Source organism: Phascolarctos cinereus, unplaced genomic scaffold, assembly GCF_003287225.1.
Source record: "Phascolarctos cinereus isolate Bilbo 61053 unplaced genomic scaffold, phaCin_HiC Scaffold_5;HRSCAF=322, whole genome shotgun sequence".
In the NCBI taxonomy this organism is placed as follows: Eukaryota; Metazoa; Chordata; class Mammalia; order Diprotodontia; family Phascolarctidae; genus Phascolarctos; species Phascolarctos cinereus.
Window position 1 is genome coordinate 35348543 of NW_027555958.1, and position 17357 is coordinate 35365899.

Genomic DNA, 17357 nt, shown 5'->3' on the forward strand with positions numbered 1-17357 from the left:
CAGCTGGGTTCCCAGAATCAGCTCTTCTCTGTAGAGCAGTTTTTGGTTTGCCTGAGCTCTTTTTCAAGTCTATGGCTAATTCTTTTTCTTGTTCTAGAGTTCCCACTCCTTAAAACAGCTTCCAGGTTTGAGTGACTGTGTGATTATGTGTCCATCTGGAGGGTGTGTGTCTCTACTTTCTCAGTTTAGCCTTAAACTCTCTCAAAGGGACTCTTGAACAGATTTTCCAATTGCTAGATAGTGTATGCCCTACTGGATGAGTTTCTATTCTCAGCACTGTTGGTAGTCCTGGCTACGGAAAGTTTATAAGGGTGTGGACAATTTCAGCCCAACCTATGGAATTACCCCCTTCAAAATCAATCATGGAGAGATTCACACTTTGTAAAAGGGATAATAGTATTTATTAACAACTTAGTCACACATGAACACATCATCATCTCTGATTACATATAGTGATTGTATCAAATAAGCCAGGGAGTAGGGGAGAAGAGAATTAAACCTCTACTCCATTGTTTATGTGTCTGTGTATATATTATTTACATATACGATTTATATATGACTTTGTGCAACTCTGCCTCACTTAATCCAATCCATTTGTAAGTCAAGACATCACTCATGATACCACCTCTTCAAAAACAAAGACCAACAACAATATATCTTATTTAAACACTGTGTACATATGTGGGGGGGGGGGGGGACTAGCCAATAAAGGCCCAGTCCTTAGGGCATGTATGGTATACTCCCCTTAGAATCAATCCATGTGGTGACAGATTGGTTCTAGAAATAGGTATTGATGGGTAATGGAGGCACCCATCTCCCAATTTGAAGAATGTGCAGGCATTCCATGACAGTTTCCTTTTTAGCTTAATGTATGGTGATAAAAAAAAAAAAGCCATTTAGTCAGCTGCTGAGCTGTCATTGAGTATACATAGAAAAGGCAAGAACAGATGAAATCTCTCCCTTCCAAGTGAGGACAAAGTATCGTAAGCCTCTTGAGGGGTCCAGGGGTAAAGGCAATAGCAGGGGGTCCATAGAAGAGTCTGCCTGGATCCTTTTATTTGCACAGACCAAAAAGAGAGATTCTCCACCCAGAACTTATATTGCTAGACCTCTCTTTGGTGGCTATTCTGACCTTTTGAAGTGTACAAGATTGTTATGTGGTCTATTCTGTCTCCCATACCCATTCGTCCAAGATCAAGAAAGAATTTATACAAGACAGAAAGAAACAGAAGTGGTCAGGAGCATATGTCAGATGAGAGCCCAGATGAGGAGATAAGGTATCGGTAGCATCACCTTCAGTGGCCTTTACCTCTCTCTCTCCCCCACACAGAGGCATTGTTATTGTTGACAGTTGAGTCATTTACTTGTTTCTGACTCTACATGACCCCATGAACCATACTGTCCATAGGGTTTTCTTGGCAAAGTTATTGGAATGGCTTGCCATTTGCTTCTCCAGTGGATTACAGCAAACATGGTTAAGAGACTTGCCCAGGGTCACAGAGCTAATACATATCTGAGGCAGGATTTGAAATTTAGAGGCTTACAACAATTCTTTTTCCTCATCACTTGAAAAAGAGAGATCTTGTGACTTTTCTCACAGAGTTTGCATACTCAGTTCTAGTTTAGAAGCCAATCAAAAGGGTTTTTTTTTCCATCACCACACAAGAAAATCTGCCCAAGAGAAGTGTGCAATTTTTATTGGCATCTTTGCCAATTTGACGAATAAAGGGGGACATCAGAGGTGTTTTAATTGGGACTTTTCTTATTATTAATGATGCGGAGGATTTTTTTTTCATTTGGTCGTTGATACCTTGTTTTTCTTTTTTGAGAACTTTCTGTTCATTGCATTTGACCATTTATCTATTGTGGAATGGCATTTGCTCTTACTCATCTCTATCAGCTTACTCTATCTTCTTTTTTTTCAGGGTAGCTAGGTGGCCCCATAGTACACAGAAGCACTAAACCTGGATTCAGAAGGACTCATCTTCCCAAATTCAAATAGTGTCTCAGACACTTCTAACTGCGTAACCCTAAGCAAGTCACTTAACCCTGTTTGCCTCTTTCCTCATCTGTAAAATGAGCTGAAGAAGGAAATAGAAAACCACTTTGCTAAGAAAACCTCAAAAAGAATCACAGAGCTGGAGGCAGCTGAAACAAATTGCATATCAGATCTTTATCAGAGAAATCTACCATAAAGATCTTCTTCCCACTTACTTGTTTTTCCTCCTAAGTCTCACTGCATTCCTGTTTGTGCAAATACTTTTCAATTTCTATGGAAATTTTTCCATTTTCTTCTGTGATCTTCTCTATTCCTTGTTAGGTCAAGAACTCTTTTCCTTTACAGTCACAAGAGGCTATTTCCTTCCCTTATCCTCTAACCTATTTATGATATGACTTTTAAAATCTAGGTTATGAATTGATTTGGAACAAACTCATTGTGGTATATGGTGTGAGACACTGGCCTGTTAATTTCTGCCAGATTGTTTTCCAGTTTTTTCAGCAGTTATTTGTTGATTAGTGAGTTCTTACCTTAGTAGTGGATTTACTGAACGTGTTATTATGATGTTTCTTATATACTTTCTTATAATGTTTGATTGCTTCAGGGTTTTGTGTACTTAATCTAGTCCACTGATCAATTTTTCTATTTTTCAACTAGTATCTAACAGATTAGGCAATTACTGTTTTGTAATATAGTTTTTCCCCTGTGTGTCTCCCCTTGGCCCCAAAGTGTTCATGTTACTACTGACAGATAACTTACTTGTATGCCAGTGAGCGTCACATTCTGGGACACATAGGTGATATTCATCGGTCCCAGCTGCAATGAAGCAAAAACTGACACAGACTCTGGACATTATGGTTTGATGGAGCACATCATTTTATTCACTGAAGAGCTCTCCAAATAATCAGAATTCCATTGGCACTGAGGGTACTCCTGCCAGTAACATATGACTAATACAACACACTTGTTAATAACACTAACCATTTTAATTAAATTAATAGCATCTGTGGAAGACAAACTCAGTTGATAGAAAATATAAAAATTTTTGCTGTACAAATTTTACATCACATTCAAAAAGAAAAAAAGTCCATTTTTTAAAAACCCTATGAGACTCTGTATACACATACAGGTGAAATCTCAGAGGATGTAGCAGTATTATACCAGCCCCGCCTCCCTCTCCCACACCAGTTTCACATTTATGTGCCTAAAAACATAGCAAGGACCCAAAACAAAGATACAGGCCGACAGTGCTAAGCACATCTTTAAATATCATCAGAAACATCATAAATGCCGCATAAACTCCATTGCCTCATGCATATTTAAGGAATGGCCATTGAGAAATCCAGTCTATTACTGCCATTCTTAATGGAACTAGAACCTACTAGAATTCAAAACACCAGTTGGACGTCCATGTTGGCAAGTTGGATGTCCAAATAGAGAGAACACCAGCCAGCATCAGGAGGGACCATGAAGGGGGTTGCCTGGGGCTGGGAGGTTTTGCCTAGAATTAAGAAGTGACTTCCAAGGCCTTAAGGTCTGCTCCTTATCTCAAGAAAAGTTTGGATTAGGGCCTTACTTTAAAAAAGAAAAAAGTGGGTAAGGACCAGTTCCCAAACAGGGTTCTAATTAGGGGTCTTTTCAGCCCATGAAGGACTCCGGGGTTTTCTCCTCAGACACTTGCCAATAATTCACATTATTCATTATCTTTCCAATATATTTCATAGACAAAACTGGGGGAAACAGACACATGCAAGCAATACAGCTATGTTTCATTTCACAGTCACCTCGAAAGATGAACAAAAAAGCCAACTGGGGGTCAAATGTTTCAGGTGATTTCCTGACCTTTAAAAGCAGAACTCTCCCCTCTATGTCCACCCCCCCCCCACTCCCCACAGGCAGGGAAAAAAGAGGGAAGTTTAGATGCTTGCTAGCTCCTTCCTTTACTAAATAAAAAGGAAATTAATTGGAAAAGGGAGTTAACTCCTCTGACAAAAAAATGGAGTCACTCAGTACCTAAGGGCTCCTCTTGCCTGTCAAAGCAATACTATCTTTACATTCATGCTGGGAGATCCATCCCACCCACCTGTGAGGGAATCCTGAGGGTGTCTGTTCTATTGCCTCAGCCCAGTGAGGAGGCCCTGATCTTGACTCGGGCTCCTACCTCTCCTACCACATTATTAAATGTGCACTTTGTCCCATTTTTTTCTTTTAGATGGACTTAATTCACTTGGGAGCTCCTAGGGAGGAAATTCCATCTACCATGCAGAACAGTAGCTGCTCTTACAGAATTATTGGTAGGAAAGAGAGCGGTGATTTGCTCAGGGTCACATAGACAGCATGGGCTGCAACACTGTTCTTTGCACCCCCAGCACTTAGCACAGCGCCGGGCCCACAGTAGGTGCCTCATAAATGCTAGTTGACTATGATACCTTTAAAGAGAGACTTAAACCCAGATCGGACTCTAGGCCTGGCTCTCTAGCCACTCCATCACACTGTCTCTAATCTGCCCCTTTCCTCTGCTATAGTGCCTTTCTTTGCTCTATCTTGTCAATGGGAGGCACAAAACCTCCCCTCTGGGGAGGGAGGATGCTTGAAAACCAGGGAGTGGCCTAGGAACAGGTATCAGGCTGGAGAGAGAAAACAGCACCCTAAAGGTCTGGGGAAAACCCCTATTCCTTAATAGGGTGGGTGGGGCTCAGCCTAGCAAAACCCAGTGGAATCAGACACACATGAACACACCCATGCACACACAAGGACACATCTATCTAAATGCAACAGAAATTAGCAGCTTTGCCTTCCGCCTCTAGTGAGCACTGAGCTGGGGGCCTGGAGACCCACTCATGGTCCCCATTAACTCATTAGCAATCCTTTCCCCTCCCTGGGCTTTCACTCCATCCACTTTAAACAAGGACTCAATGGCTTCTGATGTCTCTTTTTGGCTCTGACATTGTATGACACAGATACGAAGATGCCAAGTGGTCAGAAAGAAACTTCTCCACTAAGATGGGTGGACATGTGGCAGAGGGGAGAGGAAAGGATCAGCAGGGCCTAAGAGTCCTGTGGTCTTCCCTCAGGAGCAACCCCCAGGCTCTGTGACCTGTTTCCAAAGGAAATATCTCCATTTCCAGGGGGGGCTTCCTCCCTTAGCAGATAAGTGGGGGCTCTTGGAACCCTCATACACTGGAACAGTGTGTGAATCCCCTGCTTGGAAGGGGTGGTAATGGTTGATGGCATGACACTGATGAAAATGTGTATGAAGAACAGTTTCAAAAAGCTTGTTACCTTCTTTAGAGTGGGGGGCCTTCAGGTGTGACTGAGAAAATTCAGGTTAAAGACAGACCCATGAAGATGAAGAACAAGGGAGGAGGGATGGGTGTGAGGAGTAATCCCTTCCCTCTCCCCCATCCTTTCGGCAAGACCCCAAGTTTAACTGCCACAGGAATGAGATGGGGTGGGAATGAGGATGGGGTGAGCTTGACCTCTACTTCACAACACTCCCAAGGCTCTTTCAGTAGCAATAAAGAAAGGCACTGTTTGGGAAGCTGGCCCTAGTCAAGCTCTGGGCTGGGCTGAAAGGTTGGGCCTCCTAAGGTCTTTCAAGCCTGGCCTTTTCTTCTTTCTCCAGGCTTAATGACCTCTACTGGATCAGCCTTCATTTTCCAAGTCCCATTTTGGGGGGGGATGGGGGCAAACTGCAAATGTTGGCTGTGTCTATACTATGAACCTAGTAATTGAGTCCAAATCCACACAGACTCAGAGAACTGGGATTCAAAGCCCACCTTAGATACTACTCATGTGACCTTGGGCAAGTCATTCACCCCTCTAAGACTGCCTCATCAGAACAGTGTGTTGGATTAGGCTGGGGGTTCTTGAATCCAGAAGGAGTTGGTGGATAGATTTCAGAGGCCTCTCTTCCTCTGAGATACTCTGAAACACCTCCTATGTAAGGCAGATTCACCTGTCTACACTTGAGGGCTTCTCACACTGTGTGAAAGGACTCTCTATCTTTGGCCGTTCTTAGTAAAAAGGCACCCATGGCAATGACCATCTTAGAGCTGTGGGATAGACAGCGTTCATCCAAGAGGGGCCTTTCCCAAATAAGATACAGCCGGAATCTAGCAGAGTGAGGGCAGGGAGTTGTTTGGGTTTTTTGTATCTTCAGGGCCTAACACAATAGTGCCAGGCACATAGTAGGTGCTTTACATATGCTTGTTGAATGAATGAAAAAAAGACTCTGCCAAGAGGTACTTTTCTCCCCATTAGAACATACGCTTCTCATGAGTTGGGATTGCTTCATTCTTTGTACTGTACACACATCCCTAATGCCCGGGACATAGTAGTGCTTAATAAATACTAGCAATTGATTAAAGAGGAGCATCAGATAACCTCCTCATTGTATAGGAAACTAAGGCTTAGAAAAAAATGACTTGCCCAAGGCCACACAGCTAGGAAACATCGAAGGTTGGATTTTAACCCAGGTTCTCTGGTATCAGATGTATTTTCCATTGTATTATGCTGCCCCATATGTCTCAAGGATCTCCCCTACTAAGGACCATTTTTCACTGGTTCATGGAAGGCAGCAAGTGGTGAGTTTTGTCGTCAGAACAATAGGGGCCAAATGGAGTCCCAGAATGTCTGAGCCAGAAGGGACCCCAAAAGTCATCTAGTTCACCAAACCATAGCAAAAAAGGGCTCCCCTCTATAACGTACCTGACAAGCGGTCATCTAGCAAACTTTGCTTGAAGACCTCCAAGGTGGGGGGAGCAGGGAAAAGGAGAGGGGAAGATATCCCCCCCCACCAAGAAATCCAACCTTGGTTCGCTGGGTCCCGCTCTTGGCTACCCTCAACAGAGCCCCCCGACATCTGTCCCAGCTGGGGGAGTCTGATGGATTTCCAGGGTTCACCTTCCTAAGGGAAGGATCCTTTCACCCCAACACCACCATTCAGGCCATCCAAACATCCATGCTGCAGACACTTGGGTCTCCTTTATTATTAACTAGCAAAAAAACCAAGTTCATTCAACAGCAAAGTTACATGTAAACTTATTGTCTGTCTGGATTGTATACATACACACACACATACATACATACATAATCCATATATGTGCATGTATATGTATGTACACACATGTATATTATACATGTAATGTGTGTATACACATATCTATGTGTGTGTGTGTGTCTACACACACACACACACACACATACACACACTATGTGCAGTTCTACATTCAGCAGACAAATGTATGTGTGTGCAAACAGTCTGACTCAGTGGCAGTTCGGTGGGCTCCTGGTTGGCTGTGCCGGGATGATTCTAAGAAGGTGGCTGATGTTTTGCAGAGTTGAGTTCTTTTTTTTTGGGTGGGGGGGGGGAGAGACAGAGAATAAGGGAAAAGAACAACAAACCCACAAAACAAAAAATAAAATAAAATAAAAATCAACAGCAGTGAGAAATATTGCACACCAGGCTAAATCTTTGGATTACTGGACTCCAGGATGCCCATGCCAAACCTTTCAAAGCGGGACACAACTTTGCTACTGTTAATGCTGAAAAAAGGAAGAAAAACACATTTTAGCCCCTTGTGGTTTTCCGCCAGAATCCCTAAACATTCAAAACAGGTGGGAGAAGGGGGATGTCTCAAGAATCCAACAATGAGCCCAGGCTCTGACAAAAAGGATTCCACCAGTAACAAGGCCAACAGACCCTTCTATCACTTCCCCTTGAAAGAGACGGAAGGCAAACTACCATTTTGTTTTCATGGGCTTTGGTTGTTGCAGACCAGAAGAAGTCTCTCAGGTTTGGGGGAGGGGTGAGAAGGAGGTGGAGTGCAGGACTGTATCACATAACAGAAAGACTCCTAAAGCAGGCTGCCCCAAGTGTGAGACTCCCATCTGATAAGCAGAGAAAGCTCGGGAGTCGGGAAAACATGGGTTCAAGTCCCAACTTGGTGATTTACTGTATGCAGCCCTGGGTGAATCATTTAAACCTCTCTTAGCCTCAGGACCTTTAGATATAAAAGGAGGTGACTAATAACACAGGGTCAGGTGAGAAGATATCTGCACAGTGCTTTACAAATCTTAAAGGAGCCCTGACTGTTGGAGTGGAGAGCCGATACAGTAGACCCAAAGCAAAGGTCAGTTTCGAAATCATGAAATTAATGCTTTACTGCCTCCATTTGGCTGGAGAGGTGGGGAGCTATGGGCCCAGAATGTCGCACATATGGTCACTTGGAGTTGACTTTGCATAATGGTCTTTTTTTCTCTTATAACAGAAGGCTGACTCTACAGGGTAAAGAGGAAGTGAGGCAAATCTGGAAAAGATTCAGATGTACAAACAAAAGGCACCAAACACAACTTTTTAGAAAAAATATTGTTGTTTTTTAAACTGACTTTCCAAGATTAACAAGTAAACTGAGTCTGATGAGCAAGATGGCTGCAGAAGTCCTGCCTCCCATCAGGGAATCCTTGTGGTCCTAATTAGAGGCACTCGGCAATCCTGAACCCGTGCCAGAGTCACACATAGCAAACTTGGGGTCAGAAGGGGTCTCTGACATTATCTCTCCTATCACTTTCATTTTTACAGATGAGGTAACTGAGGCTCGGAGAAGCAGGTGACTTCCTCAAGGTCACACACGCAGTCAGGAATCTGATATTTTTTACCACTGCAAAACACACCCTCTAGTTTTACTGTATTAAAAAGGGGTGCTGGGAAAAGCCCGTGGGGATGTGAGATGACCCCAGGCTTGCAAGGCAAACTCAAGGGTAGCCCCTGTGACATCGACCCTTCTGTCCTTGCTGTGATAGTGGGAACAGAAGCAGCAGCTACAGGAAATTTTCTTCCATGGACATTCCAGGCTGGGGTCCTCCTGATCACAGGACCAGGGATTTAAGGCTGGAGTCTGTGAACTCGTTCTTTTAAAAATTCTGATCTCTGTATTTCAATAGAACTGATTTCCTTTGTAATCCTATGTATTTTATTTTAAGCATTTAAAAACATGACCGTAAGAAGGGCTCCCTGGGCTTCACCAGACCGCTGCCTAAGGGGTCCAGGTGCAAATGAGCTTAAGAGCCCCTGATTTAAGGAAACCTTAGAGGCCCAGCTGGGTTACGTGCTTTGCCCAAGGTCACTCCGTAGTCAGCGGCAGAGATGGAATTTGAACCCTCTGCCTCCAAACCACACGTTGCTCCTATTATATCACCTGGGTGAAAGGGCTGGCAACCTTTCTCAGATTTCTTTATAGGCTCTTGCTATAGCTTCAGACTTATGGTGCTGCTAGCAGGGTGAGTCACTGGGACAGAGGGCCAACATCCCTCACCCTGTCTACATGGGCTCCAGCCCTCTGCCTTGCTAAGACGAGAATAGGGAGAAAAAACTGTCCCAAACACAGAAGTGACATCCAGGAGAGAGTGCTCAAAGCTGATTGAAGGGCTTTGGCGGGGAATAAACACAGGCAGCCATATCCAGCAGTTAGTGAAGGACTTATATCCCAAAAAGTTGTGTGTTATACAAGCAAAAGAAACCCCCCCCCCAACAAAACAACAACAAAAGACAGTAACAAAACAGGAAGAATTTTTTTTTTATAAAAAAATACTTTCGGAGAAAGGATTCAACGAGGCGGAGGTTACATCCCCCTGGTTAATGCAAAGAATCCGGGTTTGCATTTTAGTCAGTAGAGGCAACTGTTTGGAGTTGAGAAGTCGATTAGAAGAGAAGGAAAAAAGCCAAGGAGACATGCAAGGCAGCACCAGGAGCTACAACCTAGAAAAGGGAACAGACAGACAAAAACAGACACACACACACACACATACACATACCGTTGGAGAGTTAGCGATCAGTGAAAAACAGTGGGAGCGAGCATTAGAGAAATGTTAGCTGGGGATCTGCCTGAGTCCCTGGGAAGGACACGCCCTGGACCTGGGGAAGTGGTGTAACCCATTCATGACCACCAGTGACCCGCTTACTGTATAAATTTTTTCCCTCAGTGAAATATAACAGGACAGAGAGGTGTCTCTGTATTCCTAGCACCTTGCACATAGTAAGCACTTAATAAATGCTTGTTGAATTAAACTGAAAGCGTATATTATTGTTTCTACACCACCAGAAAACAGCTAAAAAAAATAAAATAAAAGGAAAAAAAAAGCCCAAATATTCTCTGAACAGAGGGCAGACAGGTAAATATCAACTGATCTAGGGAAACTCAACCAGGCTAACCACCAAACTCTCAAACAAAACTTTTGAATGTTGATCCATATTAAAGGAGATTTGAAAAAGGCATCGCCCACTGTTCAACTCTTTCTTACCCAGACTTGGAGAGTAAACAGGCTAAATGGTGCCCTTTGAGATCACGCCTGACCTAACTCAATTAGCTTACAAGGCATGTTAGCCCTGCCTCTGAAGGCTCAAACCATCATGAGATCTAGGCCTGGAAGGGACCTCCAAGCCCAGCTGGTCCAGTGGTTCTCAAAAGCTGTGGCCGACACTCTAGCAGGCCCTAAGTACCACTGAAAGTTTGTGCACTACAAAGTCTGGGATATTATGTCATTGCAGATAAAATGAAATTTAGAAATAATTTTGTTTACTATAGATCCAGCATCCATGCTGGGGTAAGCTTGGTATTTGCCTAAATAAGTAAAGATGTGCTAGCCCTAGACTTTGCAAAGAATTTGACCAAAAACTGGGCTTGGACTGTGTCCAACCCTCATGACAAAGAATGAGGGGCTATAAATAAGTCAGAGGCCTTGGGTTCAAATCCAGCCTCTGACACCTACAACCTAGAGGACAAGTCACTGAGGCTCTCTTCCTCTCAATCTGCTCACCTACAAAACAAGGGGACTGGACATGGTCACCTCTGAGGTGCCTGCTGGCCCCACATCTCTGATGCTCAATGAATCTGTGGACACTGGAGATGTCTTGCACGTACATCGTTGTCTACATGTTGTTTCCCTCGTTAGATAGTAAGCTCCTGGAGGGCAGGGAGCCTGTTTTTGCCTTTAGTGTTTCTCCAGCACATGGCACCATGCCTGGCATGCAGTAGGTATTTAATAAATGCTTGTTGGCTAACTATGAATAACCAATCCTATTCCCATGGAATTCTCTTACATTAAAAACTGGCCCAGATACTTGTATTAAACAACAAAAACCCCCACCCATCTTAAACAACAACAAATAACATATCTCTTTGTCCCCTCCTATAACAAGAGCACGGAGGCAGGAAAGAAGCAGAATTGACTTGTTTCCCGCTTTCTTTTTGGATGGGAAGAATTTATCTTGGAGAGTTAATATCCCAACATAACATAAAGGCAGATGTTGGGAGTCAAAGAGAGGAGAAATGTTTTGGTAAACCAAGCCATCCTTAAGGGAAGTGACCCGAGGCAGCGGACAATGTGTCTGTTTAGCGGCCTCCTAAAATCGGGGTCTACTGCGGTACTTGGACTGGCTGGAACTCTAAAGCACTTTGGTGAGCGAGTGAGCTTCTGAATGCTAAGGGCCCTTCCAGTTCTATGATTCTGTGAGTCATTCTTGGCATAGCAGTGAACTCTATGGCTGGTGTATTCGGGCTTCCCAGGGTGCAGTGGGATTGTGGAAGTTATGTCTGCCCCCATTCAAGTCCAGGCCCTTACTCCTTGACTTAGGTGACAAGGAAGGATCAGAAATGCTGAATTCCCCAGTCTTACTTCCAAATCAATCGCATCAGTTTCATTAAAACTCAAAGCAAAGGCAGGGGTGTAACTAGGGCTTTGTAACCTGGGCTTTGTCCTAGAACACTGAAAAAAAGAGGGGGCTGATAGCACCTGTGCTTTCCTTCCACAGATGAAACAGACAAGCTTCGCGTCTTCAGCGGCTTGCCTGTCTGGCCCAACCCCAGCCTGGTTTCTACCTAGCAAGAGCTTCGTGGGGTGGTAGGGCTTTCTTCCCATGTCACTTTGTGTGGCCTGAGGTCAGAGGTTTCTCTCTAAAGTTCTCCCCCACAACAAAACTGGTCTCAAAGAGTTGATTCGAGGGCATCTCTTGGGTTGCTTATTTTCCTACCTACTCAGTGCACTTGGACTGGCCACAGTTCACCATGTGCTCACATTTACAGGGAGCCTTTCCCAACAGCTCTTCATTTCAGCACCTTCCCTTTCTTAATTGGCTTGCTTGTACATAGCTATTTGCTTGTTGTCTTCCTCTTTAGACGGTAAACTCCTTGAGGGCAGGACTGTCTTTTGCCTCTTTCTGTATCCCTAGACTTAACACAGTGTTTGGCACACAATAGGTGATTAATAAATGCTCGTTGATGCTGCTGCTGTTTATTAATACTTGACTGACTGATAAGGAAAGAACATGGTGTTTGCACTTTTAGCATTCGCCCTTCATTTTGGAGAAGGGATGTAACTAGGTAAGGTTTCCAAAATCCAAAAGAATCAGATTAAGCAATCATCCCCAAAGGAAATTTGTCATTGTGGGCACCTCTCCTCCCCCCAAAAAGCTTAATGGATGAGGTCAAAGCCAAGAGGAGAGACAAAGCCCAGTGCATTTGGGTGGAGCAGGGGATTATAGACAAAGGAATTCGGAGGTGAGAGGGAAGCCAGCACAGGCAGAGATGCAGGGCTCCCACAAAGGCAGAAAGAAAACCCAGGGCCCAGAGAAAAGGACCCTCTTTAAACCAGAGGGGAACTTTAATGATGAACCAGTGACAGGGATGCTTCCAACCATAGCCAAAGCTGAAGGGGAAAGGTGCCTGAGGGTGAGGGGAGCCCTTTTAGGTGTGAGGCACAAAAACACAACCAGTGCCCTTTAAGGAGTGGTCTTGTGACACACGGAAGCAGCTGTGTCTTTCCGTGGTTAACCGGGGCTAAGATGTAGCGTCTTGGTCCAGCCTGGGCAAAGGGACCATACCAATAAACCACCCTAAGGGGACCTAAAGGAGCGAACACTTTCTGTCGGCCAGCCACTGCCATCTTTCCTTTGGTCTCCTAAGGCTCCGCTACCCAGAGTGGAAAGATAGCAGAGAAAACTGGGAAGCAGGAAACGTGTCCTGCGAAGGGCAGCGATTTCTTTGCCTTGGGGAACTCTCATTGTGGAAAGTCCCTTCCCTGATACAAAGCAGCCACTCCTCAGTAACTTAATTCACCTGGAGTACTGAGAGCTTAAGTGACTTGCCCAGAGTCACAAAACCAAAATCATAATCAGAATTACTAGCATTTAGACGGCACTTTCAGGTTTGCAGAGGACTTTACATATGTTAACTCAGCGATCTAGTCAGTATGTGTCAGGTTCAGGACTTGTACCCAGCTCTTCCCGATTCCGAGGTTAGCCCTCTGTCAATTATTCGACAGTGCCCCTCCCCCTCAGTCAATGAAATGACAATTAACTTCTGTATTGGGGGGAGGGAGGATATTCTAAGGATCTCCAGCTTTGGGGGTCCCAGTCAATGGGAAGACCAGGAGGACATGGAGGCGGCTTAGGCCAAACTGCTTTTCTATTTGAGGAACTAGATCATTCACGGAGAAATAAGAAAGCATCAGTCTCTCAACGTGTCAGTTCAACTTCTAAAAAACCCACTTTGTTGCATGGGAGTAAAAAATGAAAACATGAGTCAGGAGCTAGAGGAGAAGGGTGGGAGGATACAGGACATATGATGGGGATGGGGAGAACCAGACAACCACCAGGACACACACTATTCCTCCAAGAGGGGGCGGAAGGTCCCCTTAAATTCTGGGTGGTAGTAGCGCCCTTTGGAGTAGCGATTCCGCCAGCGCCTGGGGCCGAGCCGTGCCGCCATATTGACATTTGGAGAGGTGTGGAATGCCATCCAGGACAGTCAGAAGCCAACAGGACGGAGGTTTGAGATGAGAACAGGGTGAAGGAAGACACGACAGGAAATGGAGTGGTAGAGAAAGAGTAGATGTGACAGGCCAGGTTGGAGAAGAAATGCACCCCAGGACAGGCACCATTGGAAAAGAAGAGAAAAATGCAAATTAGAGGCTGAGCCTGAGAAAGCAGGAGTCATGAACAGAAAGCGGCTGGTGTTCAACCAGAAGCAGATATATTGGCATTGGGGGCCCCTTTTTTGGTCTCTTCATTTTAAAAAAATGACATAATCATTTAAAATTATTTTTACATATTTCACTAAATATTTGCCAATTACATTTAAAAGAATTTTTACCAATCATTTTTTAAAATTTTGAGTGTTGGGTCTCTTCTTGATGGAACTGCATTGCTACATCCCAGAATCCCAGAATATCGGAGGTGGAAGGGACCTCAGGGGTCACAGGATCTTAGATCTACATCTTAGATCTTAGAAGGGGGACATCTGGTGCAATCCCCTCATTTCACAGAGAAGGAAAATGAGGCCCAAGAGGCCAACTCAAAAGCTCAAGATCTCAGAGTTATCTTTGGTCTGCAAATCACTTACAACCCATCGGTGTCTCAGACAAGAGGAGTGGCCATTCTGCATTAGTGGACGGAGGTTCCACACTGGGAATTTCCTACACCAACAGGACAGATATCCTCTGCTCTACCTAAACTGTTTTGGGGGGAACATCTCACTACTTTCAAGTAGAAGAGCTAAAAGTGCTCATTATCGTATGATAATGAGATGATTTCTACAGTCCCTTCTGCCTCTAAATCAATGATCTGTTGAAAGATGAAACATTTTTTCATTGGTTCATTCATTCAAACCAAGCCTCAAGGAGGAGATCAGGTAGCTTGTCTCCACAGAATGGAAGCTCCCTGAGGGAACAAAGGGTTTGCTTTTCATCTCTGTATCCCCGGCATCACATTGATGCCTTGTATTGTGTAAGATGCCTAGTCTTTGTTGAATTGCAGAAAAAAAAAAGGTACTTAATTAAAAAAGTACTGAATTTGGAGTCAGGAGGACCTGAGTTCAGATCTGGCCTCAGATACTTGATACTTACTAGCTGTGTGACCCTGGGCAAGTCACTTAACCCTGACTGCCTCACCAAAAAGCAAAAAAAATAAAATAAAATATGTAAATAATTAATAATAAATATGATAATTAATATAATATAGATGTAGTGCCTGGTACACAGGAATAAGGACTGGACCTATGATTTTACTATAGGAAACTCCCAGGTAAGCAAAAACTTCCTCTATCAATGCAGGCTGGCACTTTTTCTATAGCTTCAAAAGCTATATATACCAGGGCAGCTAGGTGGCACAGTGGATAGAGCACCGGCCCTGAAGTCAGGAGGACCTGAGTTCAAATCTGGCCACAGACCAAACATTCGATGTGTACTAGCTGTGTGACCCTGGGCAAGTCACTTAACCCCAATCGTCGAAAAAAATAAATTTTTTTTAAAAAGAGCTATATATACCGGTGATGGTAAACCCAAACAAAATGATGCCAGACTTAGAAAAACACAAACTAATTTTATCTATGCTTTGTTTTAGTTTTTAATATTTTGTTCAACACTTCCCAATTACATTTCTGGGCTGACTTGAGTTTACTGTCTCCAGCCTAGAGGTTAAGTGACTTGCTCAGGGTCACACAGCCAGGAGATGCCAGGGGCAAGGCTGGAGCCTAGGTCCAGGTTGGCTATACATTCTTACCATGTTACCTCTCTCATCTGTAATATGAGGGGGTTGGACTAGATGACCCCCTCCCTGCCCAAGTTCCCTTCCAGCTCTAAAGCTAAAGACTTAAAGTTAAGACTTCATGAAGCCAGACTGATCTTCCCTCCAACTTGGCTCAAAGTTGGAGGTTTGACTTCCTCCCTTTCCAAAGCTGAATGTGGACAAAACCCATGGAGGCACCTTAGAAATGCAGCTCAAAGTTTGGCTATGACCATACTCCTTTGCACCAATAGTTCACTGGGGGCCGCCAGTTTATCCATGAGTGAATGCTCCCTTCCCAGGAATGCCAATATATTTTTGACAAATGGAAATGTCCCAAAACACAAGTCTACATTTGAAACAATCATACCAGACAGCTTTTGAGATGGATGCATTTGGAAACAGTATATTCTAAGCACATGGCCTGAAATGGGACGTCATGAAATGGAGGAGGAAGTAAGTGCTTATGCATTTGGTCAAAACATATGGATTTAAGTATTTTAGGGAATTTAGGTATTTTCTCTGAATGTGTGTGTGTGTGTGTGTGGACTATGGTTATACAGAGGTAGGGCAATGTAGACATAAGAACACATAGATTTAGAAGTGGAAGGGTGCTAACGTCATCAAATCTAATTGTATTTATCTTACAGGTGAGAAGGCTGAGGCCCAGCTGAGTTAAGTGATTCACACAAGGTCACACAGGAACTTAAGGTGCTGAGTCAAGATTCAAACTTAGGTCTTCAGACTGCGAATCCAATCTTCTTTCTATGTTACAAATGGCACCGGATGTGAAGTATGAAGATGCTGATGTGAATTCTGGCTCAGCTAGTTACTGCCATGAACTGGGGAAGGTACATCCTCTCCCTTGGCCTAAGTGTCCCCATCTGCAGATTCAGTCTGTATCTATGACCCAGCTTCTGTGTCCCAACCAGTGTGGGGTGGTAGACGGTGCTGGCCTCAGAGGCAGCAACCCAGGAAATCCCAGGTTGTAGTCTCATTTCTGACACCTTTTGGGGGTGTGACCCTGGGTGAGTGACTTGGCTTCTCAAAGCTCTATGCTAGGTGGTGGGTACCCAAAGACAAAAAAAAAAAAAAGAGAGAGAGAAAAAGCCAGCCATGAGCCCTCAAAGAGTTTCCAGTCTACTAAGACGAGGGCAGAAGTAAACTGATGTTAGCTGTGTGACCCTGGGCAAGTCACTTAACCCTAACTGCCTCGCTTAAAAAAAAAAGAAAAAAAGTAAACAGATGACCACAAAGGTCCTTTTCCAGCTCTAAAAACAAGATCCTACGAGACTTCTCTTGGCCTCAGCTTTCCTATCTCTAAAAGGATGGGTTGGACTAATTGATCTTTAAAAATTGATTCCAGCTTTAAATCCTGTGACCCAATGGGTGTCTGAAAAATATAGGTTGTCCCAAAAGTCTTAGAGCAGGTTTGAACTTATATGGTTTGGTTTTTTTTTTTGGCTTTTATAAGCTTCAGATTGCCCTAAGATTTTTAGGACAACCTTATATATATGTGATATATACATGTATGTGTATATGTGTATACATATGTATACACATGTGTAAATACACACACATGTATGTGTGTGCATATATGTATACACATACCCACATTATACACTCCCCCATATATATGTAGTTAGAACAACTCCTCTATCTCCGTGTGTGTGTGTGTGTGTGTGTGTGTGTGTGTGTGTGTGTGTGTGTACACATACATGTGACAGAGTTCTCCATCTGTCAGATGGAAAGGTCAGCACCTACCCTATAACTCTCATAAGACCGTTCTGAGGGGAAGGT

The 17357-nt window shown here is 43.9% G+C and overlaps 1 protein-coding gene across 1 annotated transcript in view; it reads right to left on the reverse strand.

The window, feature by feature from the left end:
- Window positions 1-2851: 2851 nt before the first annotated feature.
- Window positions 2852-17357, reverse strand: part of KSR1 (kinase suppressor of ras 1) — a 218096-nt gene continuing 203590 nt past the window's right edge. Inside the window, 2 exon segments of the mRNA XM_020963178.2 lie at window positions 2852-7546; window positions 13661-13741. Coding sequence (XP_020818837.2) covers window positions 7468-7546; window positions 13661-13741 — 160 coding nt within the window. The 3' untranslated portion in view covers window positions 2852-7467.